The sequence below is a fragment of the Diadema antillarum genome, unplaced genomic scaffold, assembly GCF_040938485.1.
Source record: "Diadema antillarum isolate AM-2024a unplaced genomic scaffold, OU_Dant_1.0 seq00000620_RagTag, whole genome shotgun sequence".
NCBI lineage: Eukaryota > Metazoa > Echinodermata > Echinoidea > Diadematoida > Diadematidae > Diadema > Diadema antillarum.
Window position 1 is genome coordinate 1,653,344 of NW_027271543.1, and position 26,925 is coordinate 1,680,268.

General features: G+C 40.9%; 1 protein-coding gene across 1 annotated transcript in view; it reads left to right on the forward strand.

The window, feature by feature from the left end:
* The window catches only part of LOC139736042 (tyrosine-protein phosphatase non-receptor type 9-like), a 128,943-nt gene that overhangs the window by 58,197 nt on the left and 43,821 nt on the right, over nucleotides 1–26,925 (forward strand). Inside the window, exons 3-4 of the mRNA XM_071646787.1 lie at nucleotides 8,989–9,078; nucleotides 26,591–26,715. Coding sequence (XP_071502888.1) covers nucleotides 8,989–9,078; nucleotides 26,591–26,715 — 215 coding nt within the window. The remainder of the gene's footprint in view (nucleotides 1–8,988; nucleotides 9,079–26,590; nucleotides 26,716–26,925) is intronic.

Sequence of the window (26,925 nt, forward strand, 5' to 3'; positions counted from 1 at the left end):
ATTTCTTCTATGTTTTGTCTTTTTTTTTCATTTGTTTGGTTAAGAACAAGAGCCAAAAAGTAAAAGTGTTAATCATGCAGTAAAAACTTGACAGATGCCTAAAGTTAAGATTTAGTCTCCTGTAATTGTGTTTGCATTCTTTGCATACTTCTCCGGTACCTGTGATGCAGCACACTGTAACCAGGTGTACAGTCATATCCCAGTTTACAGTGTAGGGTAGTGCCAACTCTTTTTCATAAGATGTACAGTTATACACATTTCTAGTATTGCCACCAAATTTTAGAAATAGGCTATAATAATCCTATCGCTAATTCAGTAATGTTTTGATGTGTATGGCAATTTCAGTAGTAGTGACAATAATAAAACAATTACTACTAATAATGATGGTGATTTGTATAGTGATAACAATGACAATGATGGTAATAATGATTATAGTGTTGATAATGATAATGATAATGATATAATTTTTATTATAGATTAGGGAATAATAAGAAAGAAAAAGATGGCTGGATCATTAATCTATGCATATTCCTGAAGACATGGACAGCCAAAAGGGACAAAGTACAATGAAATTGTTAAAGTAGACAACAGCTGGAGTGCCCTTTTTAATGATTACAGGAATTTCACTTTCAGCAGTCATGATAAGAAAGTGAATTTCCAGTAATGAGCTAGGCAATACGTGCATTCTCAGAGCGGACGTCACTATTCCTCCTCCACACCTGTAAAGCAACTAATGAGGAGTCCAGGCATTAAACAAAAACCTTAATTGGATTCTCTGGCATGCTGTATAGGGTAGTGATACTCATTTGCAGAGCAGCGTCGTCGCAGCGCGAACCAGAAATATGCTAATTGTAGATGAGACTAGACTAACTTGAGTAGAAAAGTAAAGACTGCATGTGAGCATGATTCATCAGCGGAGCATTTCTCAAATGTGCTACAAAAACAAAAACAGAGGTCACACTTCCAAGAAAATTACAGTTTTCATAAGTCTAATTGAGGGATAGTTCCATCGGAGACTCAAAACGTGTGTGCTGTTTTTAAGAAAACAAGGGGGGAGGGTGGTATAAAGCAGCACATATGTTGCAATAATATGGAAGTGGGTCATTTGCTTGAACTAAATCCAAAAGGGGAATTGGTGTTGTATACAGTTAATGAAATGATACCTTTCCTGTGATCAACCAAAAATGAAAGTCATGCTGTTTAAGTTTATACGAAGCAAGTCCAGATAAATAGATACATTGAAATGGTACACTAATGCCTACAGAGGAAAAACACCTCTCTTATGAAGCAAAGAATGTAGTAACTTTTGTGGGCAAGTTATCATTGGGTCCCACACAGGTAAGAACTTTGGTTTATAGGGAAGAACATATATTTAATTGATGTGTCAGACATATTCTAACCTTAAAGTTACAATCACCATAAGTCATTCATTACCTGAAAAAGTATAGGCCTACCCCTCTGATTTAGGGCCTCTGAAAATGCTGAAGAAAAACCAAGACGTCAAAGATGAACAGGAATTTAAAGGACAAGTTCACCTTCATAAACATAAGGATTGAGAGAATGTAGCAATATTAGTAGAACACATCATTGAAAGTTTGAAGAAAATCAGACAATCCGTTCAAAAGTTATGAATTTTTGAAGTTTTTGTGCAGTAACCGCTGGATGAGAAGACTACTCCAGTGTATGAATAACTTAGATGTCACATGCGTACAACAATATAAGGAAAATATAAAGAGAATTTCACAAAATGCCATCTTTTGAAAAAGTACACATTCCCCTGACTCGTTACCGACAAATGTTATGGGTAATATTATTCCCCCTGCCTTTAGAAAGAGGCAAGTCAAGAGCTCTTTTATTATGCGAAAAAGGTGAAAATATGTTGAATTTTCTTTTACATTTTCTTTATACTGTTGTACGCATATGACTCACAAGCTGTAGTAGTCTCCTCATCCAGCGATTCCAACACAAAAATTTTAAAAATTCATAACTTTTGCATCGATTGTCCAATTTTCCTCAAACTTTCACTGATGTGTTCTACTAATATTGTTGCATTCTCTCAATCCTTATGTTTATGAAGGTGAACTTGTCCTTTAACTGTACTATAGAGAAAAGGAAGTTCACTAGCCAACTCCATTTCTCTGTCCCTTATAGGTCTCTTACAGTGTACAGTAGAGCTAAAATCTTACTGACCGTATCCGGGCAATTACCCCCAGAGGGCAATTACCCCCGGTCAAATACTGGTTGGTGGCAAGGTTAGAGTAAAGATTAGGGTTATGTTTAGGGTTAGGAGTTTGGGTTAGGGTCAAGGCTAGGTTCAGGATTAGGATTAGGATTAGGGCTAGGGGAAGGGTGCGGGGTAATTGCCCAGGGGGTAATTGCCCTAGACCCGAAATGAACACATGCACTGACATGGATATTATTTTTCTTTGAAGGAGATGATATAGGCCCTATTATTCCTTTAGTTTAGAGAAACAATTACCTGTCACAATATATGCTGTCTCTATGGGATATGCCACTAGTAGATAATACCTGTGGTGTTTAAGTTTACCATGATTTTCATTATGTGTTCATTTCATGTGTAACTGCACACTGATGGTGATAAGCTCATTTGGCATTATCTAGGCATCATTACTTTGTAAAATTTCAGTACCAGGAAGGCTGCTTTGCTCAACAAAAATCTGTGGTCTTAATTTAGCCTTCTGTATAAAATTAGTACAATGTGTTACCTTTTAGTAGTGATTGTAGTATAATACAGAGATCGATGTTATACAATTGCGTGATGCCATCTCAGCTTTCTTGTTACTTTTAATACTCTTGTACAAATAGTCGATGTAACAGAGATGTACAAATAGTCGATGTAACAGAGATTTGTATTATTGTGCGTATGTTTTTGCACAAATAAAAATCAAATTTTATGCCTGACTCAATTTAAGGTATGTGTGGTGAGTGTCCATGACTTGCCCACATCCTATGATATAACATCATACTCTAAATAAGAAGTATAAAAGAGGGATTCAACCCAGGGGTATTAAATGTAGTATCCAATGTCATCAAGGAAACTGTTCTGAAGGGCTGCTCTTGGGTGAAGCTGTTTGCAAGAATATTGGATTTGGCAGCTGAAACCACTAATAAATCCATCCATCCATTAGCAATCTGACATTGCTGAAAAGAGTTGCGAAGAGGCAAGGAAAGTAAAGAGGGGTGGTGATAGAGGAGAAGGAGCTAGGTATATAATATATTTACATAGTGAGTGATTGACATCATTCTGAGCCTGTTTGATCAAATCAAACCCACCAGCTGCCCACTTCCTCATGATGCGGATGAGCTGCTCTCAGTGAATCTCAGCAGGTGAGTGGATGTACAGTTGTGTGTGATAAAGTATCCTCAAGCGCCGAAGAAGCGTATGGCTCGCGGTCGACGTTCCTGTCATGAAGGTGCTAGCACCGCCCCGTCCATTCTTAGGAATCCAGGAATAGTTGCGGCATAGTAGGTGCTGATGGCTGGGATGGGCAGATCAAAATCTTGTTTAGCCAGTGATCAGGTCTGACAACACCAACATGTGTGTCCTCCTATATTATCTGGGCATTTCCAGGACAGAGGCATTTTACAAATGGATGAAGAGCAATAACATAACCATCAGATGCATTTGAATAAGGAATAGATGATTGAGAATGAGATCAAATATTGCCAATTTACCACTTGAATTTAAATGCAAGAGGCTACCAGCAAATATGAAGTGAAAATTGTTTTAAATATGGAAATAATTGATGACCCATCCCTTGAAGTTATTACAGATTATTTACAGCTCTGTCAGGAACGAAAGGCTCTTGAGTGAAAGTAGCCACAGCACATTTAACTGGTCCATTATGAAACATGAAAAATTGCCCAAGAAACTATCTATATTCACAGTAGACTTATTAAAACCCACTTTAGGTGAGGACTTTGTTTCTGTGAGATTGATAAAAAATAGTAATACTATAAAAAAGATAAATTGTGTGCTTTTATTTTCACGTTAGTTTCTTCTCGCACGAAATGTGCAAAAATTTCTGCATTGCAAAAATTTTCATTTTACAGCATTACACTGGCAGTCCTTTTATTCATATTTGTTTTGTTTAGTTTGAACTTAGATTTAGTGTCTTGTGGTACAATTTTAGGCTAATATTAGAGTTTAAAATTGGTCGGTCACATGACATCTTCTTCAGGATCACATGAAATTTAAAAAGTCATTAAATTTCCTGTGACTTCTAAAACTTTCTCATAAAGTTGGGTGTGTTGCGTAGAAAAGAGGTTTGTTTATGGAAATTGCCTCTCTTTCTTGGAACCATGAATATTAATGTTGCACTGCAGGTACATTGTACTTGTAGGTGCCAAATGTTTTCAAGGTCTAGTCTGTCATTACTTTCCTAAGGTCAAAGAACTTACCTCAAATTTGAATGTATAAAAAGAAGGAAACCTTGCAACATCATTAGCATTCTAGGTACTCTTGAGTTTGAGTTTAGTTTGTTAACAACAAAACATATCTAAATGAGAGGATGAATACTTGTTCATGTTCATTTTTTTATTTTTTTTTTTTGCCTGAGCATGCAAGTATGACAATAAAAATACAATAATCAAAGATTTATGTACAGGTATTGATACATGCATACACCGTTCTTAATCATAATACATATATTTACCTTGATTGTTTGGGGGAAAAAAAATCTAGACAAAATGTTGTTAAAAGGAGACAATGTATGACAACATGCATACATAAACATAACACATACATATTTACCTTGATTGTTTAGAAAAAAAAAAAGTTAACTGAAGAACCAAAAGTTAGCACAAGTGCTAGTCGAGAATGGTTCTCCAGTAATTGAAGGGGAAGTCCACCACTGAAAAAACTTTTTTTTTTCAGTTTTATCAGAATTTGCTCAAACCTTCACTGTCCTGGGCCCTGTTTAATGAAGAATTATAATTGATTATATAGTTGATTTCTATCATAAGTCTATGGTAGCCTGTGTATTAAGGAAATTTATAATTGATTTTATCTTTTGATAAAACAGGGCCCTGTTATGCTAATTTTTCTGCTTCTGTTCTCACTAACTAATTTTCAGGGTGGAGTTTCCCTTTAAAGGTGCATTCGAAAATAAGGGCTGTGTTGACTTTACCAAACTTTGAAAATAAAATTTAAAAAAAGGCATTTGCACAGTCATGGCTTGCAAATTGAAATCATCTTCAAACTGCTTGGTGTCAGTTTTTGTGTTTTTGAATAAATGAAAATGATGATGTTAACAACTTTGTACTTAAACTATATGGAAAGAGATGATAAATGCATGATATTGAAAGAAATACTTTATAGACTGATAGTCCATCGGAGGTGCATTCCCTGCCTCCCCCCCCCCCCATAAAAATACTGGTAATAAAAACAACAACAACAACACTTGAGATCCTTTGCCAAGGGTCATCTCACATGAACCTTTCACTGCCCAAAGATCTCTTGCAATGTATGTATTTGGCATGTATTTGTTTCTTTGTAATGATCTGTAAGTTGTATATTGTTTTATATTTTGCCAAATGAATGAAGGAATGAATGAATGAATGAATGAATGAATGTCAACCTCTTTGCTGGAGGAAGCAACAAGTTTCACACTGTTCTGCATGAGCTTTAGACAGAGCTGATCACACATTTGTGGAGATGATGAATACAGAGAAGAGATGTAGATGGGGTTGAGAGAGGATGCATTCATTTCAAACCCATACTCCACAAATACACAGACAACAGTACTCAGACATACACTCTACGAACTGAAATTTTAGTAGTTTTATTTTTGCAGATGTCATGGATCGTCTTTGAATTGTGAAATAATAGCATGTGATTGTTGTAGAAACATGCGGAAATAACAGTGCATGAAAATATCCCCCCCCCCAAAAAAAAAAAACCAACAACAACAACAAACAAACATATCAAGCCATGCAAGTGCTGTAGACACTAAACTAGTAAAGTATTGTAAGTCTAGTACACTGTGTGGGCCATGACATAGCTTGGCATAGATTGTTAAGGTCTTCTGGATTAAGGATGTATTAAAGGTGTTTTAATAGTACTTGTATGTATACGTGTTTGTGTGATACATCAGCTATGTGTCTATTCATACAATATGCATTTGATGTATATTAAAAGAATATCTTCTTGTGATTCCCCACTGGCAAAAATGCACAGCATACATAATTGATGAAGCTCTTCACTATAACTTCCAGCTTGACCTTTTTATATCCATGGTAACCTCATCATCCACTCTTGAATCACTCTTCTCCCTGCTCTTTACATCTCTTCTTTTTTTTTACCTCCTACTCCAATTCGTGTCCCATCTCTTCTCTCCATATCTTCCAGCTTAACTGCTCCCCGCGTTCATCTTGTGTTGTTTCTCTCTCCTAATTTCTGTGCCTATTGAATTATGTATCCTTATTAAAGGCATTTTATGCTTAGATATCTTGCAAATGAATCTTGGCAATGATAGGTTGCTGCAATATCCAAAAGGATCACTCTATCACTGCGATCTCAGAATAAGAAAGAACGGTGTAGACATCTCAATGAGCTATCATTGCTTCATTGTTGCATTTGAAGTGCAATCTGCAATATTCTAGCCACATAGTTGATCATTAATCACTGTCATGTGAAGGATATCACAAGTAAAGATCTTTTAAGAGAACAGGAATCTGGGGTTGAATACGAAACTAGAGCATATAATAGAAGAATAGTGATTTCAGTGTATCTAAAGAAGGTGGCACTGAGACAAGAACTGTTCATACTGATGCTACATCTATTGATGGCAAGTATTTATGCTTTGTGTCTAGTGTAATCTTAAAATCTGAACTGTCTTCCGGAGTTCCAGGGATTTGTACAAATTGTATGTTGTACCAATGTGTACATATAGACATTTTCCAGTATTCATTGGCACAAAAATGTTCATCAAATTTCTTCTTTCATCCTTTTGAGTTTTGTACACTACTCTCTGTTGCATTCTAATGCAAATAATTACATTCACTTTTGTGCTCAGTTTCTCATTACTCTAGAAACTGTACTTGCTGCAACTAACACACACACACACACACACACACACACACACACACACACGCACACACATACACACACACATGCACACACATACTCTCTGATGTCTCATAAAAGCTTCCTCTTTGTATTTCTGTTTCATCCTTTTCAACTGATTCACCAGTTCCAGGTTTTAGGAGGAAGCTTTTATGGACAATGAGTTGATAAAGTGACACTTAAGAGCAACAGGAATGTATTGGAGTTGATGATAATACATACTGAATATGCACACATTGTGCTCATTTAGTACTGAAAGGGGGGGGGGGGGTGAGGGGCAAGGGGAGGGGAGTGAGATAGAGAGAGAATAGAAAAGAGAGCAGTATTATTTGCACGTACGTGCCTGATGGGAGTTTTTTGCAAAAAGTGGTTGAGCGGTGAGCATTTGAAGGGCTGGGCTTTAATTAAAGTGTCACAAGCGTATCGAGGCTTGCAGTGGTGGTGTGTGCAGAGAACACTTCTGATGACTCAGGATTTCTGAAGATTTCAAAATCCATTTGTAACTTTACAGATATATACTGGACAGAGAGGGAATACTGAGATGTCCCCCCCCCCCCACCCACACACTCCATGGTGCATATCTGTCATTTTCTCCCTCGTTGTTCAAGGAATTAGATGGGGAACAGGGGAGCAGTGCATATCCATTTTAACAACAAGCTTCTTCTCTGAGAGTGAATTATGAGCAAACACAAATCTAAAATAGCACTATTATTGGCAATTTACATGCAGCTCTCGAGCGAGATACCTTTACTGGCATTAATGCATCAATCACAGTGCTGACTGAAAAGGAAAACATTATTACAAGATTCATCTGTTCCTACAAGCATCTCTTTCATTAGAGATAGACTTTTTGTTTTATTTTGAAGCCAGTTGTTATACAGCTCATCTTCATGTTTACTTTGATCAATAGATAGAAAGCTCGCTAACATAATGTCATTTTATCAACATAAAAGATTTGTTTCAAAAGAAAAAGGTTTTGATATCCCCCATTTATTTTGGTTGATACTTTAGCAACTACAACCCCTACCCCTTGAAAGTCACAAGTATGAATCTATTGCAATACAGGTTAGTTTGATACAGATGATACACAATATTCTTATTGATACTTTGTTTTAAAAAAAAAGGATATAAATCAGTGAAGATTTATGTTAAGGTGAGTTTGAGACATGTGACAGATAATAGCATAACTTCAAGACCTCATCTGCATATTATAATATTGCATGTGGGTTGCGACAAATATCCCTGACTGGTCAAAGTATGTGCAACTTTAAAGTCTCGTAACTCCCTTATTTTATGTATAATGTTACATGAGTCTTCTGCCATACCCTTAGAACTTGCCCATTCTACCCATTCTACAGTTACTTTAGACATGGTATGCCTCTGCACTTTCAGTTCCTGTTCTAGTTATGGGACCATATATGTAACAGGATTCAGGTTACAAACAGAAGCCCATTAACATCTTCAGTAGAAGGGACTGTTGTCTCCCAGAACTTCTGGCAGTGTTGATGTCTTACTTCTCAAGTTGTATCGAAGAAGATTATATTGTATAATAATAGATTTTTCATCCACAGATTCTGTGTTCCTGGACAGTGTGCTAAATTACTGAAAAAAATAAATGTTCTTGAATGTGCCTTGTGCCAAGTCTGTTTCAAAACTGATTGAAATAATAGCTTTTAATGAGAGCAACTACCACAAGCATCAAACAGTGAAAGTCTCCATCTGATTTTCCTCTGGTACATCAATGGAATATCTTACTATGAAAAAGTATCATTATAGTCTGTCTTTATAATGGAAAAAGAAAAGAAAAAGAAAATGGCCAAGATTGTTTGGGATTTTGTTCATTTGGAATTATCTATTAAATTCATCAATGTATTCCCATTTGTGTGCTCTTAATTTTACAGGAAGTGAGGATACGAGAAGGACTGATCAATTTCAACCCCACAGAAGAACCAGTAAGCAGAGAGTTGCTGTCAGAAAAATTCACAGTCCTGGTAAGAGGAATTTTACATTACCACTTTTGGCTCTTTTTAACTTCTTTTTTTTTTCTTTCTTTTGACAAAGATACTAAGCTGATATGATTCAGGACAGAAAATGTACAATAGTACTTCACAATGACAATTTTCACAGGGTCAACAAGTCTGGAGAAAAGAATCGAGAACACAGTGGAAATAAGCGGAAAGAGATAATTGAAGTGAGAGGGAAAAATTGATGTGATTTTATGATCTGCAGGATGGATCTGTGACCATGTTAACTATAATGGTTAGTTTTATAGTTGTTGAATTTCTACTTGACCATGTGAAATCCACTTCTGCGTTTTTCAAGTTCAAATCAATAGGGAAGATCACTGGATCACCAGTGTTTCTTAAATTTTTGGGCTTTAACTGAGAATATGATTGATGATGTAGGACAAATGGCATGTGGAAAAGTAGGTTTCTAGCACACTGCTTTCATGTAAATTCTCATTTATTTTGATGCAAAAACTTAAATGAATGACTCTTATTATTCTTATCTATACTGGAAAAAAAAATCTTCTTCAATTGTGGAGGATGTACACTGTATTGTGTGGACATTGTATTATGCAGAAACGAAGAATGTTGGTAAACAATAAGATGATCTGGGTGACTTGATATTTGCCAATGTCCAGTTCTGATTCAGTGTTTGCTTTGTCTCTTTCTTTTTTTTACCATTGGCATTTATGCAACTTCTTTATTTTCTGAGTACATTCTCTCTTAAGAGTTCGTTAGCAACCATCTCTGTGATTTATATCTATTTTGATTTATATTTGATTTGTTACCAAATACATGTAGTTAGTGCCTGCAGTGGCTGTGCGGATATTCATGGGCCATGGCCATTGATATTTGGTCACAGTATAACCTCTCATCACAGTTGACCCAAATCTTGGCATGGGAAATGTTGCTGGTAGCTGGTAGTTGAACAGATCTGCGAGGAATGGTTAACTTTGACTCGAGAGTTTAATTGGATGAAAACGGGTATTCCAGGGTTTAAATTCATACATTTTATGCGTGATAAGGATCACCAAGTCATGTCAATGCATGTGCACAGCTTAGAAGTTGGTCGTCAGATATTATGGTTCTTCAGTTGAACTGAATTTGGTTTGCTGCCCACCTACATAAAAAACCATGACTAGCGCAGGCCTGCTAGATTAGAACTGCCTGTCAGCGAATATGCACACTGAAGTGTACACTTATTGCTAACGGTGAACTCTAGTTGAGTGAAATTCTTTAGCTATATGTGGGCTGTGTACAGCGACTACGTACAAAGCTGAGCACCAGTCATTGCAGGGATTATGCTCTGATCTTTATGTAAGTATCTTACATAGAGATCAGTTGGATTATGATCCAAGCGATGTACAATGTACATACACTGCTTGGGATCCAATCGAGCAAACTTTCCACCAGGTTCGGGTAGTCGGGTCGAAAACATATGGTATTTAAATTCTTTCTCTTTCCCTACGAGCCTTGCACAGATTTGAACCCCTGTGTCCCGTGTCCTGCTAAAGTGCAGACAAGTGAACAAATAGCATGCGTACGTAACTTTGACGATGATCAGCCTGTAAATCAGTGTGGCACTGTAAATAGTGTGTAGTTTTGTGCTTCCTTGTTCGTGGTCAAAGTACTAGCACCACAGGGATACTTCCTTCCTGCCACAATGGACATCTTTTACTCTTTAGCTGCTTTTTTTTTTCTTTTTCTTTGGAATAGATGAATGGTATACTTAGTTCAAAAGCTGACCCACTTCTTTACAAAGAAGGGAAATACATGATATCATTGTGGCTTTAATTTAACTCGGAGCTGCACATGATCTCTTCCGGATTTTTCTTCATATTTGCAGGTTTTAAGAAAAAGTGTTGAAATTGTAAAAAGTTGATAAACCAGTATAAAGAATTTGCAGTAAACGTGGCTTTCTGCCAAAGAGTAAATGGAAAAGGTAATTGCTTTGAAGTGAGCGTATGAAACAGGAAATGACCCCATTAAAGTCATGTATCCCATAAATATTAATGTGCAAGGAAAATTTCATGCTTCCAGTAAATCCTTTTCATGCGGCAGGGGATGTGGCTACAATATCAATTTCATGCGTATGAAAGTCCATTACTTTCTGGAATTGGTAACTACTTCGAAAAAGCAAACAAACAGTTTATTCTACTATATGATCATACACAGGAGTATCTTATGCAAATTTAGTAGAACTATGTGTACATGGCCACTGTGGAATGGTCTAAAGGGCACATCTCAACTAGTGTGCTGAGAAGCTCTCACAGGTTGGCCGAGATGTCAACAAAACATAAAAAAGAAAAGATTCATATTAAATTTGACTTAAAGTGTAGGAGTCAAAGTGGGCCTCGGGTTGAAAAAGGTTGAGAAGCATGGGTCTCATGGCGCTTTCAGACACACCGAGTTATCGTATATTCTTACGATGTATGGATATATGACGTTTCGATATGAAAGCATTCAGACACAGCACCCCGTTATACGATAATCGTATCGGAGCAGGCAAACCTAGTGCATAAGCGATATTTTGTGAGTAGATGTGAATCTCTTCCATGCGCAGTACGTAATCTACACAGGTTTTGCGCAAAGTGCTTATACGCTGCCTTGGATTCATCCGGTAGTTCGCGCCAGATCATTATTACATCACAATCAATCTGTCAGCCACCCGTTATAAGTCCGCACTGTGGATACGCGAGTTTTGTGCGCGCTGCGAATAAGCCCCACGTACTCATACGACGTATGGATATGAGAGCATTCAGACTCAAATATACGTCATATGGATATAGGATAATGATTTGAAACGATGCTCAAAACATCGTTTCGATATACGATGTATATTGATACGGTGTTTCAATATTTGAGCATTCAGACACATAAAAATGTCCTTAAGATCCATACAAAAACTCAGAAAGGTCTGAAAACTCTGATAGTCTGAAAGAGGGGTATAACAATTCGGGTGTGCCTTGTGTGTCAGCTGTGCCTAAGTTAGTTTATGCATACCATACCAAACAGGACACTCTGTTGAATAGTGTCTTCTTGTTAAATATCAGTAGAGTAGTGCATTCTCTTTTGTCTACGGTGATGAAAATGTCTCACAGTAGTATCTGTTATAAAATGGTAATATGGATCCTAATCAACTGATTGGCTGAGAGGTATCAATTGACCAGTCTTTTATTTTGTCCAAATGCCCAACTTTATCATCAGGCGTTAGTATACTAATGACCAGTACTGAAGACTGCTTCCCCCATAACAAATTCAAAATTTCCTATATCTGATTGATGGCAATTATTCCTCTCAGATCCACCCAGTTCTTACTGAGAAGTGTCTCTTCAGGTTCTGGCAGAAGGAAACATCTCATTTCTCATGGAAATGTCACATTAAGAACATAAATTAAACACTGTGATATTGTTAGGATAGGATTGCCCTTTGAAGCTGCAGTGTGAGCCCATTTCTATTGGAAACCAGTACGGTGCAGTCTTTGAAGAACTAGATCACTGACCTTAGGTCGGTCTCAGGGCTGCTAGCAGCTGAAAATAATGACTCATGTGAGAAAGATATCATAATGTTTAGAAGATGCTCACCATATACAGAGTGTAACAGTATACAAATGATGCACAGGTTGGAGTGCATTATACAAATGATACACGGTTTTGATCTGCATCACTAGGAATTATGTGCACAAGGTAACTATGGAATGTGAGGCAAAGACAAGTGGGTTTAGGCCACATTCCATAGTTACCACATGCACACTGTTCTTTCCGATACACAAAAAAATACATAGATCATTTTGTTTTATAGAATGGTAACAAATTTTTGCCTGAAAGCCATTGCTTTAGTCATATTTCTTTTAATTTGCAAGCCTTTCTCTTTGCTGTGTCATAGAAAAAACCATGCATCAGTAACTACTGATGCATAAATTTTTTTACTGATACCTGACTAGCCATCTCTTGCCAAGTATGCGAATGCTTGCCAAGTGCACAAACACAGGCTACTCGTTCTTACTGTATGAATAGCAAGCCATCTCTTGCTAAGTGTACGAACTCTGTTAAATGAGTGTACATGTGACAGCATGTTTACTGCGGGTATCGCCAGTGATCAAGCGTGCTGCCAGTAAAGATTGATACATGGCTGTCTACCAATGAGATTGCAGCTTTCTATTGACCCTTTTGATAGGAATTATATGCATTTATAAGATGTATGGGTTTAGACTAGATTCCATAGTTACCGCATATTCCTACTGACAAACGTAAAGATGTGTGCATCATCTGTTTTATAGCATGATGAATCCATTTTTTAAATCTTGTGTCTAATAATTGCTGATGCATGACAAATTTACTGTATGCATTTCCTTTTGGCTTGCCATAGATGCATGACTAACCATTCTGCGCAACCAGTAATTGTAGCCATGCATCATGCTAGGTGTGCGTACTGGATTCACAGTAAATTCACTGGGTGCACGTTAGCTAGCCAATAGTCATTTCGTGCCAATAAAGTGTGCAAATGCTTGCTGAGTGCACAAACTATTCCAGCAAGTGCACGTTAGCATGTTTGCAGTGGCTACCATGAGTGATCTTTATTGTCATTTGATATCAAATGAGCAGCTAATAAAATAACTCACAGCTCTTGACCAATGAGAGTGCGGAATTTTTTTGGTCCATTCTGTAATATTACAATGGTATTGCTATGTGAGTTTGACTGTTTAAGCATTTTTACATTTCCATCGCAGCCATCGCTGAGTGAGAAATCTACTAGTTCTTCAGTTTGTGATGTCACTTATGGAAAATGATATAAAGAGAATTTCTTAAAATAATATTTCGGGATCCTCTGACTTGTTTTTGACATATTTCAAGGATGATTTATTCCCCCTGCTTTTGAACAAGGTAAGGCAATTGCCTTTTTTACTATGTGAGAAAAATTCAAATATGTTATGGTGTTTTAGATATTTTCTTTATATCATTGTCCATACATGATGTCACAAAATCTTGTTGTCTTCCCATCCAGCAATAGTGACACCAAAACTTTAAAAATTCATAACTTTTGAACGGATTGTCAGATTTTCCTTAAATTTTCAGTGATGTGTTCTACTAATGTTGCTGTATTCGCTGAATCGACATTTGGGTTTCATTCTCCTCTTTAAGAGAACATGCTTCTCTACCGCACTAGTGTGAGCTATAATATGAGATGCATGTGTGTGTTTGTGCGTGTGTGTGTGTGTGTGTGTGTGTGTGTGTGTGAGTGTGTGTGCGTGCGTGTGTATTACAGCAGATATACATGTGCACACAGACACGCACCCCCCATTTGTTTATCCATTTATATTGAGGAGTTCTTGTTTTCCCAGTAAAGTATGGCGTGCCATTCATCACATGGCTGATGAGTAAAACTGTGGGAGTTCACCTCCACTTCACGTCACAGTCTTGGCTGGCTTTAGTAATTCCCTTAATACAACTGTCAAAAAAGGGTTGAGATGCCTGGATGTACAAGTGCATACGCTTCTCCCCTTGCTCTCAGTAACATCTTGAACATGTGACAGTGAGTCATGTTGAGGGGGAACTAAAGCATGATTACCCCAACTAATCTACCCCTCACCCTGCCTTCGTCCCTGCCTTCGTCTCTCAAACAGGAAAGCCGGTCTTGGTAAAGCCAAGGTTAATGCAATTATGAAATGGTCATGCCCCTCTTTATTGGCTTACGCAGTGGAGCGGGGTCACGCTGGCATGATATACAGGAGATGTGCTTTGTGACACAATTAGCACAGTAACGCTCGCTGATTTGAAGCTTCCATTGAGCAGCTTCATGATTGATAAAGTTAATATCCGTGTGTTCATCCAGATTGCAAACCCAAGCTTTAGCATTTAAGTAGGCCTATAGGATATCAAATGAGGGAAAGTTAGACTAGCATCAAACTTAGACATAGTTAGGCAAGGTTGTGTGCAAGAAAAGAGTTAGTATGAATCGTTCTACTGTGCAGAAATGAAATTTGGTTCTGACTTCCGACATGTCTTTAAAATTCCAGTTAAGTCTCTTAAGTTTATGAAAATATGCAATGCTCATGATTAAAGTTAGAGTGCTACTGTAGAACGAGGAATGTTCGCGTGCATTTTAATTTCGTGAATTTCGCGAGCGCCAAAATTCACGAAAGTTCCTGTCTACACTATATGCATTGAATGCCAGTGGCAGTTCGCGAAAATTTCATGCCGCAAAAAAGGCCGTCGGCTCCGATTCGCGAAAATTTCATGCCGCGAATATATCATGTTTTACAGTATTTAGTTTTAATGATTATTACATATACATGCATATGTGTGTGTATGTTAAGATAGATGAATTGATAGGTAGATAGACATACAAGGCTTATTAAACAAAGCAAATAGCACAAATAAGACAAAATTTGCCCTCCTTAGCTAGTGAATTCTTGATTGAAGCACACAATTTTATAGCCACAATTAATTGAACTGGAAGAGGCGAGAGTTTTGTGAAGGATAGTGATGTTGCCTTTAAATCATAGGACTGTCGGTTGTTATTGATGTGTCATGTTATTGAACCAACATCTTCAACGTACATAAAATATATGCACTCTTACTACACACTTACACAGCTACACAGCTTCTATTCCCTCGAAACAGTCAAACACACCCAACTCTTCAGCGTGTGTCACCTTTATGAATGTGATGACTAAATATGTGATGACAACTTCACAAGACGTGAGCTTTCAGCGTATAAATGACATCAGAGATTGCAAGATACGAGTGGGTTGAGATACGCTGTTGTACCTCGTGTCATCATACTTGCTTATTTCCAAGAATCGTGTGAACGTCCACTACGTATTATTATTTTTCTTCGTAGGTCCCTCAGTATCTGTTTTCTCAGTGATAAAGGGAAATCCCTACGTTCCTAGACTGTCATGCAGAATTAGGGGAAAAAAAGTGTGGATAGTGAGCAATGAAAACATTACCACAGACGTCTATTGACGATTGAAAGTGAAAATGAGCAGTGTCATTGAACATGCAGTATTTATAACATGGAAAGCTTGCTCTGAGGAAATGCTGGAAGCCTTTGTCGATATATCAGATAAGTCAAGATATCGAAGCTCAAACTGATGTTGCGTGAAATGTTATTGGTTTTGGGTAGGCTGTGAAAGAAGAGCAAAACCAAACTTGGATTTGCTATTCAAGAGATCGATTAGACCAACCAGTGAAAGTTTCATACCACTTGTATCAGATGTGAGATTGAATGGTGTGTTTATTGTCTGTTGTTTATATGATAACATAATTTATCATTGAAATTGCAATCACTTCATGAATGTCATGTTGAAACCATGTTTTTTATTTATAATTTTGAAGACAGCGTTTCATTTTGTTTCATTTGGTCATGCTGCTGGGCTTAAAGATCAACATCTTGATTGCTGTAAAGCTTACAATGAATGAAGAGCGGTATTGAAGATGTCTTCACTTATGTAATTTAGTGTAATCTGAAAGTAAACTGATTTTTCCCATTTAAACGTAGTTATATTTAAGCCTTTAATAATGAAATAAATAATTAACCTTATTCTCTTTATAAGAAGTAAAGGAGGCAACCTTAATTGTCATAAGTTCTGGGATTGAAAGCCAGGGGATAGGGGAGGATGGTGGCTAGCAGGGGAGAGGAGAGTAGAGTGAGTAGAATTGAAAAGGAAGGAAGAGGAAGGGAGGGGGCGGAAGATTTGGAGGGAGAATGGTGGTAGATAGGAGAACAAGTGAATCAGAAGATGAGAAGAAAAGAAGGAAGGAGGAGCAGAAAAATCAGGTGAGAAGAAGGAGAAGCAGAAAGGGAGGGACAGAAGATTCAAAGTGAGATAGAAAGGAGAAGAAGGAAATCAGAAGATGGGAGGAGAAGAAGGAACGAAGGAAGGGGGAGCAGAAGATTCCAGGGAGGAGAAGGAGAAGTGGGAAGGGAGGGACAGAAGATTTGGAGGGGGGGGTAAAAAGGAGATCGAGTGAATCAGAAGAATCAGGGGAGAAGAAGGGGCAAGAAAGGAGGGATAAGATTTGGGGTGGGGTTAGAAAGGAGAACAAGGAAATCAGAAGATGTAAGGAGAAGAAAGAAGGGGCAGTAGAAGCATCAGAAGAGAATAAGGGGAGCGAGAAGGGAGGAACAGGATTTGGAGGGGGGTAGAAAGGAGATCAAGTGAATCAGAGGAATCAGGGGAGAAGAAGGAGAGGCAAGAAGGGAGGAAGAAGATTTGGGGTAGGGTAGACAGGAGAACAAGGAAATCAGAAGATGTGAGAAGAAAAAGGAAAGGGGGCAGAACAAATGGGAGAAGAAGGGGAAACAGGAAGGGAGAGACTGAATATTCAAGGTGAGGGGGATAGAAAGAACAGAAAAATCAAAAGATAGGAGGGGAGAGAAAAATCAGAGGTGAAAAAAAGGAAGAGATGGATGGAGGAATCCGTAATGCTACGTTGACACCATGTTCCCGGCGGCCGCAGCAGCCCCCTTTGCCTGAAATGTAGTGCGCGTAGGTCTCCCTTTTTTCCCCTCTGTATTCTAGTATTGCTCATTCCAGTCCTCGCTCCAGTGAACATGTAGCTGTTGGAAGGTAGGCCTCGGGACGTGTTAAACGTGGCAAGATAATTATCATTATCGTTATGTAACAAACTACACACCAAACACACTCTCATCATACGGCCATATTCCAACGTCTCGAGTTATGATTCCACTCGATTTACTAATTGTAATAACGGGCGTTGACAACAGAATATTTAAGTTTCAATACTATACACGCTTTATTGTAGTGTACATCATTATATCACACGCAGGTGATAATCATAGGGTATTTCCCCCAGAATATGAATCAATCAGTGTATTGGTTATTTACGACTCTCCATGAGCAATCACACCAAATTATATTTGGTCAAAACGTTTAAAAGGAGGTCTTAAAATTAAAGGGGACATACATGTGGTTATAATCATTATGAGCGGTAATACAAATAAAATGGTGCATAAGTTACGAACCACCGCGACAGTCCGAACAGAGTCCCAAGTCGCTTCCAGCGTAAAATAGCGGCCACGTCACTCTCCAAAGGGGACCTCAATCGCGATCGCGAACTGCAGTGCGCACTGCCACGATGAACTCCGGGTCGAGATGCTGACGTGTACACGTACTGTCTGGAACGGGACCGGTGTTCGCCGCCTCGTCGTCGCCCGGCACTCACATCAATAGCGTTGACATCGATTGTTACGGATGCGATCCCACTTGGAGATTCACAATAAATTTACGCTAGTTCGTCGAGAGCTGGACATGGATGAAGTTCATCCTTAGTCGTTGACGACGGGGTTGACGATGGGAGGAGATGCGAGATGATGAGCTTTGATGCAAGCCTCATGCAGCGTCCGCAAATATGACAGGAAGGCAACTCCTCTTCATAACAATTGTTCCACAACTATTTAGAATTAATGTTGCTTGAAACATGCACCTCACCGATGTGGTGTATTGTATGAACTCCAAGAATTATAGTACAATGTAAAACTGACTCAATACGGGATGGACTTGACTCTGGAAAGTATAATATTACATCTCCCCTTTGTATCGGACGCAGGGGAGCGATGGTCTATGTCCATCTCCTTTGGAGGTTGAGGAGCCAGAGTGAGAGAAAAAGCTATGTCCACGGTTAATGTTAGGAAAAGGGGGCTACGTGGCAAGTATGATGGGATAAGCCTACGTGTACCTTTTTACATAACCGTGGTCAAAGGACTGGTCAGCAAAAATTAGTTCTTTTGTTTCTTTTTGCCATCGGGGAGCGTCCGGAGAGAGTGACATGATTATATAATACCGATTGAAATAGCTCCCTCTCTCGGCCGGTGACTTATAGTCAGACTAACGGGGTACGTGCTGCTACAAGGAATCCCCCCCTAGTACGTAAGTCCTGACCAGCACTGACGTACGACAAAAGGAAAAAATAACTGTATGTACACCGTTTTACTACCTGCCAAAAACACAATATCAATACAATGGTCGTGTATATACCCTTGAGGACTGCATGCAGGTTGTTAGAAAGCAAACAAAACTTATTGTAAAATACTGTACATAATAATATGCTATGAGGTCGATCTGACTGAACCGTGTGTTGGTTCGACGTCCTCAAGCACGGACCATGTATTATAGCACGGACTCGATAATAATACACACAGATAAAAATTTGTAACGGAAAGTACAAACAAAGCATATCGGCCAAGTATGACACAAAAAAGTGTATGTCATGTTGCTCGTGTCGTTCTGCGATGGCAGCCCCTAAGCGTTATACAATGTACTACATTTAGAGTATCGCAGAAAGCACACAAAGTAATATACATGTACAATAAAAATACGGAAACTTAATGTATCTGGTTGCAGTGAATCCGCCCGTGGTAAGTTTTCCTTCTATGGGGGTAACTCTGAGATCACGCAAAAGAAACTAAGATGATAACAAATTATCACAAAAAAAAATCCTGTACAAACTGTATACGGCCAAGGCGTACACATATAACATACATACTAATTACCTATGACAGTCACATAGTATTCACATTAATTAATTAAATCTGCCTTAAAACCTCGACATCATCAAGAGTGATGGCAGACGCCTCGTAACTAAATGAAATAACGTTATCCTAACGATACCACATAACGCGCCGGCCATCTGACATGGCGCCCCGATCTCGTTTGTCGGACCGGTGGATCCGACTTCGCAGCGGGCGTATCCGACGCCGTCGACGTCGCTGGGGGAGACTCGAGTGGGGAACGCGTTGTGTCGCGAGGCACTACTACATCGTCCGGCGCGCTGCTGCTCTCGACATGCGCGACTTTTAAGCGATCGACGCTCACCTGCTCTTTCTTGCCATTGATTTCGAGTGTGTAATGCCTAACGTTGCGTCGTAACACTTTGTAAGGCCCATCGTAGGGCTGTTGCAAGGGCTTACGAACTCGATCAACACGGACAAAAACATAAGAACAAGTGTGCAGGTCTGTCGGCACGTGAGTAGTCGTGTGTTGGGAGCGAGGCGGAGTAGGTGTGAATTGAGACATGTGGTTACGTAATCGAGAAACATAATCGCTCGGGTCGACAGTGGTCTGCTGGGGAGCAACAAACTGAGCGGGCAAGCGCAGTGTCGTGCCGTAGACAAGTTCGGCTGGGGAGCACTTGAGGTCATCTTTTACAGTAGAGCGAATGCCCAATAAGATGATCGGGATATGCTCAGTCCAGTGGGAGGGGTCGTTCTTCGCTTTTAGTGCAGCTTTCATCTGGCGGTGAAATCTCTCTATCATCCCGTTTGCTGCCGGATGATAGGCGGTAGTGCGAATCCTAGTCGTGCCTAACAACCGCGTTAATTGCTCAAATAGGCGTGATTCGAATTGAACTCCACGGTCTGTGGTGACCGTTTCCGGCGCGCCGTGCACTGCTACCCATCGTTCCACAAACACTTTAGCTACCGTCTCTGCTGTTATGTTGGGTATGGGCACTGCCTCGGGCCACCTCGTATATCGATCTATACAAGTGAAAACGTATGCATTGCCCTGTGAAGTAGGCAGTGGTCCTACTAAATCAATATGAACATGCGCAAATCGTGCGTCAGGTGTACTGAATGTGCCGAGAGGAGCTTTGACGTGTCTATGAACTTTAGACTTCTGGCAAGGAATGCACTCGCGTGCCCACTTTCGAACATCTTTGTTGATGTTTGGCCACACGAACCGAGAAGTGATAGCTAGTTGGCTGGCTTTAACACCAGGATGAGATAAGCCATGGACTGAGTCAAATATCGCGCGCCTGTGGGATTGAGGAACGTACGGACGTGGCTTTTGGGTTGACATATCACAAATAATCTCACCACCAGTAGAAATGAGAGGCAAACGTTCGAGTTTAAGGCTAGTATGTGGGTTTCGCAGCTCTGTTTGCAACTCGTCATCGCACTGCTGTGCTTGTGCCATCGATGCGTAGTCTACTGTTTCAGTCGTGTGGAGTGCGTTTACCGCAGGGCGGGAGAGCATGTCGGCTACTACATTTTCTGCCCCTTTTACGTGCCGAATGTCGGTAGTAAACTGGGATATGTAGTCAAGTTGCCGTACTTCGCGCGGGCTGTGACGGTCTGGCTTTGCATTGAACGCGTAAGTCAGGGGTTTGTGGTCTGTATATACACAGAAGTCACGGGCATCAAGCATGTAACGAAAATGCTTGATAGTCAAGTAGATAGCAAGTAACTCTCGTCCGAAAGTACTGTACCTCGTCTCCGCTGCGTTCAACTTTCGAGAGAAAAAGGCGATTGGCTGCCAGGCCCCGTCAGTCAGTTGCTGTACCACGCCCCCGACTGCTCTGTCGGACGCGTCGACCATGATACTCAACGCTGATTGGGTAGAAGGGTAAGCCAATAGTGTGGCCTGTGCAACTTTCTCTTTGATTTCGTCGAATGCCACGTCGCATGCTGGTGTCCAGTGCAGTGGTTTTCGCGAGCGTGTTGCACGATTCCGGAGGAGGTCCGTGAGTGGTGTCAATGTTTCTGCGCAGTTTGGGATAAACCTACGGTAGAAATTGACCAGGCCTAAGAATGCACGCAGCTGCTTGACCGAAGTGGGCGTGGCGCATTGACGTATGGCTTCAACCTTTTCGGGCAGTGGGCTCACACCTTCGCTATTGATGCGGTGGCCCAAGAAATCAAGCGAATCTCTCCCGAATTCACATTTGCTTAGGTTTACTACTACGCCGTACTCTTGCAGTCTTGCAAAAAGCAAACGCAGATGGCGCTCGTGTTCTTCGTGATTCGCGCTTGCCACGAGGAGGTCGTCTATATATGCATAAACGAATGTGAGGCCACGAAGAACTTGGTCAATAAACCGCTGAAATGTCTGAGCTGCGTTGCGTAACCCAAATGGCATACGCAAAAACTCGAATAGGCCAAATGGTGTGCTAATCGCAGTTTTGCAAATGTCATCAGTCTCTACGGGGATCTGATGATACGCCCTTACCAAGTCTATTTTCGAGAAAACGCGCTTGCCGTGCAAGTTTGAGGCAAAGTCCTGAATGTGAGGGACGGGGTAACGGTCGGGGATAGTTGCCTTATTCAAGGCGCGATAGTCTCCGCACGGCCGCCAATCCCCTTCAGTGCGTTTGGGCACCATGTGTAAAGGTGATGACCACGGGCTGTTGGACGGTCGCACAATGCCGAGCTCGAGCATGTGTTCGAACTCGCGTTTGGCTACGGCTAGTCTGTCAGCTGTCAGTCGTCGTGGTTGTGCACTAACAGGTGGTCCCTTTGTCTCGATATGGTGTGTGATGTTATGTCGAACGTCGCTCTCTTTGTATACCGGTTTGGTTATGTCACTGAAGTCGGTCGTAAGCATGCATCGGTATGGGTCGTTGTCATCGTCGGCTGTCATATGTAAGCCGACGGGGTTGAGTCCGACGTTAACCGCAGTCTGTCCTGTGACATGCAAGTTTGTTACTGTGTCTATCAGTCGTCGTTGTTGGACATCGACCAAAAAGTGGAAGTGATGCAAAAAATCGGCACCGAGTATCGGTGTAGCCACATCGGCAATTATGAAAACCCATCTAAAATTACGGCGCAAACCCAAATCTAATGTTAATGAACGTTGGCCATATGTGGCTATTTGGGAGCTGTTTGCTGCTCGCAAGTGATAAGAGGATGGATACTTTCGCTCATGTTTGCCGGGTGGGAACACCGACACTGCGGCACCAGTGTCAATCAAAAATTGTTGTTGCGTATTGTTGTCAGTGACGTAGAAGAGGCGACTGTTGCTATGGGAACCAGTCGGGGTCGTCGCGCCTACCCGCTGGTCACGTCGTTTCCCTTGTACGAACAAGGTTGAGTGCATCGATGTGCGTTTGCACCAAATCGGTAGTGGTAAAAGCATAGCTGCTGTGTATTAGCTCCGGGCTGATCACTTGACGCTGCCGCCGCAGCGTTCGCTCCTTGGCTTTGCTGGCCGTGCTGGCCGTTGTGTTGCGAGGGGGTCCTAGCGCCCCTGCCTGCCGTGTTACGGCTGCGACTACGTCCCCGCTGCTGCATCTTTTTGACGCTAAACGTCAGATCAGTCAACGCACGCTTTACTTCGGCAAGCTCGCTCGTTAGCTGTGCCAACGTCGCTGGAGGCGTAACCCCTCTCGAATTTCCCCCGCTGCTGCTAACTGGTGCTATTATCGGAGGGCTAGCTGTCATTGTATTGACACCCGGTACGTGGGCATCAACGATTCGATCCGCGAGCTCGGCCAACTCCTGCAAAGTTAGGGCGTCAGAAGTAGATGCTAAGATTAGCCTGACGTTTTGGGGGAGTCTTTGCAGAAACAGCTGCTTCAGAATACCCTTTTCTAGCGTTTGATCGCCTACCAGCTGCTCCATTCTCCGCAGAAGCTGAGAAGGTTTACGATCGCCGAGTTCCTCCTCAGTTAGGAGTCGCTTAACGCGGCGCTGTTCAGATTCGGACATTCGTGCTATGAGAGTCTGTTTCAGTTTGGTATATTGGTTGGCAGAAGGTGGGTTAACAATCAAGTCACGCACATCCTGCGCCACTTCGGGTGACAATGCGGCGATAACATAGGCGTATTTTGTCTCCTCTTTAGAAATGCCGCGCGTGCTAAACTGTGCCTCCGCTTGTGCGAACCAAATTTGGGGGTCGTTTGCCCAAAATGGGGGCAATTTGATAGAAACTGTGCCTATGAGTGAGCGTTCCTCGGGCTCTTTTGCAGGCGAGGCCGCTGGGGATAGAGTTTGCTCCGCACTGTCGGTAGCCATGGTTACAATCTCTTCACGCAAGAATAAAATCGCCTAACGAGGGCGCGAGGTCCTGACCGGAGTGTTATGTGGTATCGGTCACTGCCGCAGCAATTTGCTACTGAATACGAACTATTAGGCCCACAAACAATCGTGAATAATTTGCAAACTTAACAGACAGCAACATACATATTACGTAAGCATAACACAAAATTGCCAATCTATGTGGTACGAGCCTATATAGTAGCAAGAATATGCTCAGATAGTATGGTTCACACTAAGTGCGTGTGTGGTTGTCAACTACTACATGGGTATTATAAAGTCATATTATCAAATGGAGTGGAATCACACCTCTTTTAGATCACGTCGGGGTCACCACTTTGTTGGAAGATAGGCCTCGGGACGTGTTAAACGTGGCAAGATAATTATCATTATCGTTATGTAACAAACTACACACCAAACACACTCTCATCATACGGCCATATTCCAACGTCTCGAGTTATGATTCCACTCGATTTACTAATTGTAATAACGGGCGTTGACAACAGAATATTTAAGTTTCAATACTATACACGCTTTATTGTAGTGTACATCATTATATCACACGCAGGTGATAATCATAGGGTATTTCCCCCAGAATATGAATCAATCAGTGTATTGGTTATTTACGACTCTCCATGAGCAATCACACCAAATTATATTTGGTCAAAACGTTTAAAAGGAGGTCTTAAAATTAAAGGGGACATACATGTGGTTATAATCATTATGAGCGGTAATACAAATAAAATGGTGCATAAGTTACGAACCACCGCGACAGTCCGAACAGAGTCCCAAGTCGCTTCCAGCGTAAAATAGCGGCCACGTCACTCTCCAAAGGGGACCTCAATCGCGATCGCGAACTGCAGTGCGCACTGCCACGATGAACTCCGGGTCGAGATGCTGACGTGTACACGTACTGTCTGGAACGGGACCGGTGTTCGCCGCCTCGTCGTCGCCCGGCACTCACATCAATAGCGTTGACATCGATTGTTACGGATGCGATCCCACTTGGAGATTCACAATAAATTTACGCTAGTTCGTCGAGAGCTGGACATGGATGAAGTTCATCCTTAGTCGTTGACGACGGGGTTGACGATGGGAGGAGATGCGAGATGATGAGCTTTGATGCAAGCCTCATGCAGCGTCCGCAAATATGACAGGAAGGCAACTCCTCTTCATAACAATTGTTCCACAACTATTTAGAATTAATGTTGCTTGAAACATGCACCTCACCGATGTGGTGTATTGTATGAACTCCAAGAATTATAGTACAATGTAAAACTGACTCAATACGGGATGGACTTGACTCTGGAAAGTATAATATTACATCTCCCCTTTGTATCGGACGCAGGGGAGCGATGGTCTATGTCCATCTCCTTTGGAGGTTGAGGAGCCAGAGTGAGAGAAAAAGCTATGTCCACGGTTAATGTTAGGAAAAGGGGGCTACGTGGCAAGTATGATGGGATAAGCCTACGTGTACCTTTTTACATAACCGTGGTCAAAGGACTGGTCAGCAAAAATTAGTTCTTTTGTTTCTTTTTGCCATCGGGGAGCGTCCGGAGAGAGTGACATGATTATATAATACCGATTGAAATAGCTCCCTCTCTCGGCCGGTGACTTATAGTCAGACTAACGGGGTACGTGCTGCTACATAGCTATCAGAAGATGTCCTCATGGCATCTGGTCAGGCTATACTACACATATCTCTCATGTTGTTACGCTCCGAACCACCTCCGAGTTTTGTTCCGGCCTGTTACGTGCTGTCACGTTTTGTTTTGTTTACCCCATTTCATTACAGAATATTAGGTTTCATATTAGTGCTGTAGCTGCAGTGGCAGATTTTTTTACAGTTTAAAAATCTGGCACAGCATCGATAGTAATCACGGCCTTTCACATTTGCGCATCCTGTCCTCCCATATTGTCTCAGGGCCTATCCTGTTTTTGGATGGTGGCATGAAACGTTCACTGCTGTGGCCGCTGGGAATGTGGTGTAAACATAGCAAAAGATATGAAAGGAGGAGAGGAGGAGGAGGAGGTCTGCAGATTAGATGAGAAAATGGAATAAAGATAACATGGAAGGAAAGAACAGGGGAGACAGGATATGGATTAAAAAGAGGCAAGGAAAGGAGAAGAAAGAGGGCAAGTCTAAAGAGTTTGAAGAGGAATTGAGAAGAAAGTGTAGAGGAGGTAGCATGTGGCCTTATAAAATCGAAACATATAATGCAAATCACTCAGCATCTCAGAATTGTCAGTAAGCAGCTGGATGTTAGAAAGTGATCAAAGCTTAGCAAATGCTTATACAAGAAAGTCTGTTGGAATCCTACAGCCAATAAGATGTGCTGCAGGGATAGAGATTTATTCGGGGAGATACAGGTCACATTTGATTTGGAATGTTTGATGAAGGGAATTCCCCATGCATTCATGATTGTAGAGTCAATTATGATTTATAGCCAAATTAGACAAACTTTTTAAAAAAGTGTTCAGGATCACACAATGCTGAAGGATTTTTTTTTTCATTCTTTCTTTTGTATGGACATTAAAAGAAAGGTTGTGGCTCTTTCTTTTCTTTTCAAAATGCTAAATAAGAAAATGTCTTCCTTGGAGTAAATTTCCTGTTTGCACAGCATCAGGTTTGTTACCTACCCTAGAAACACCTCACATCGTAATGGGAAGTATTCCTCTGTTTTACCCTCACTGTTTGCCCTGTTTTTTCACGTTGCAGCCTTTCCGCGACGCAGCGGGGTCCTCGATAGTTCTCTTCTCGGTGAAGTATCACTGTCCGAACACGACGCCCACACAAGCTGTTCTGCAGGCCGTTGTGTTCCAGCTGGACCAGGCTCTCAGCAGGTAAGTGGGACGCCCTCGTGCATCCCGCAGAGATAAGCTTACCTAAAAGGAAGCACGCACACAATCATCAAGGGGGTTAGACATCATTAGAGATGTTCTGAAAATATTCTCAATAGGTGCATTTCCACAAGCACCTAAGAAAAGACAATGTAAAACTACATTTTTCCTCACATTCGTCACCTTCATATGAAGTTGCTTGACAACTACCTG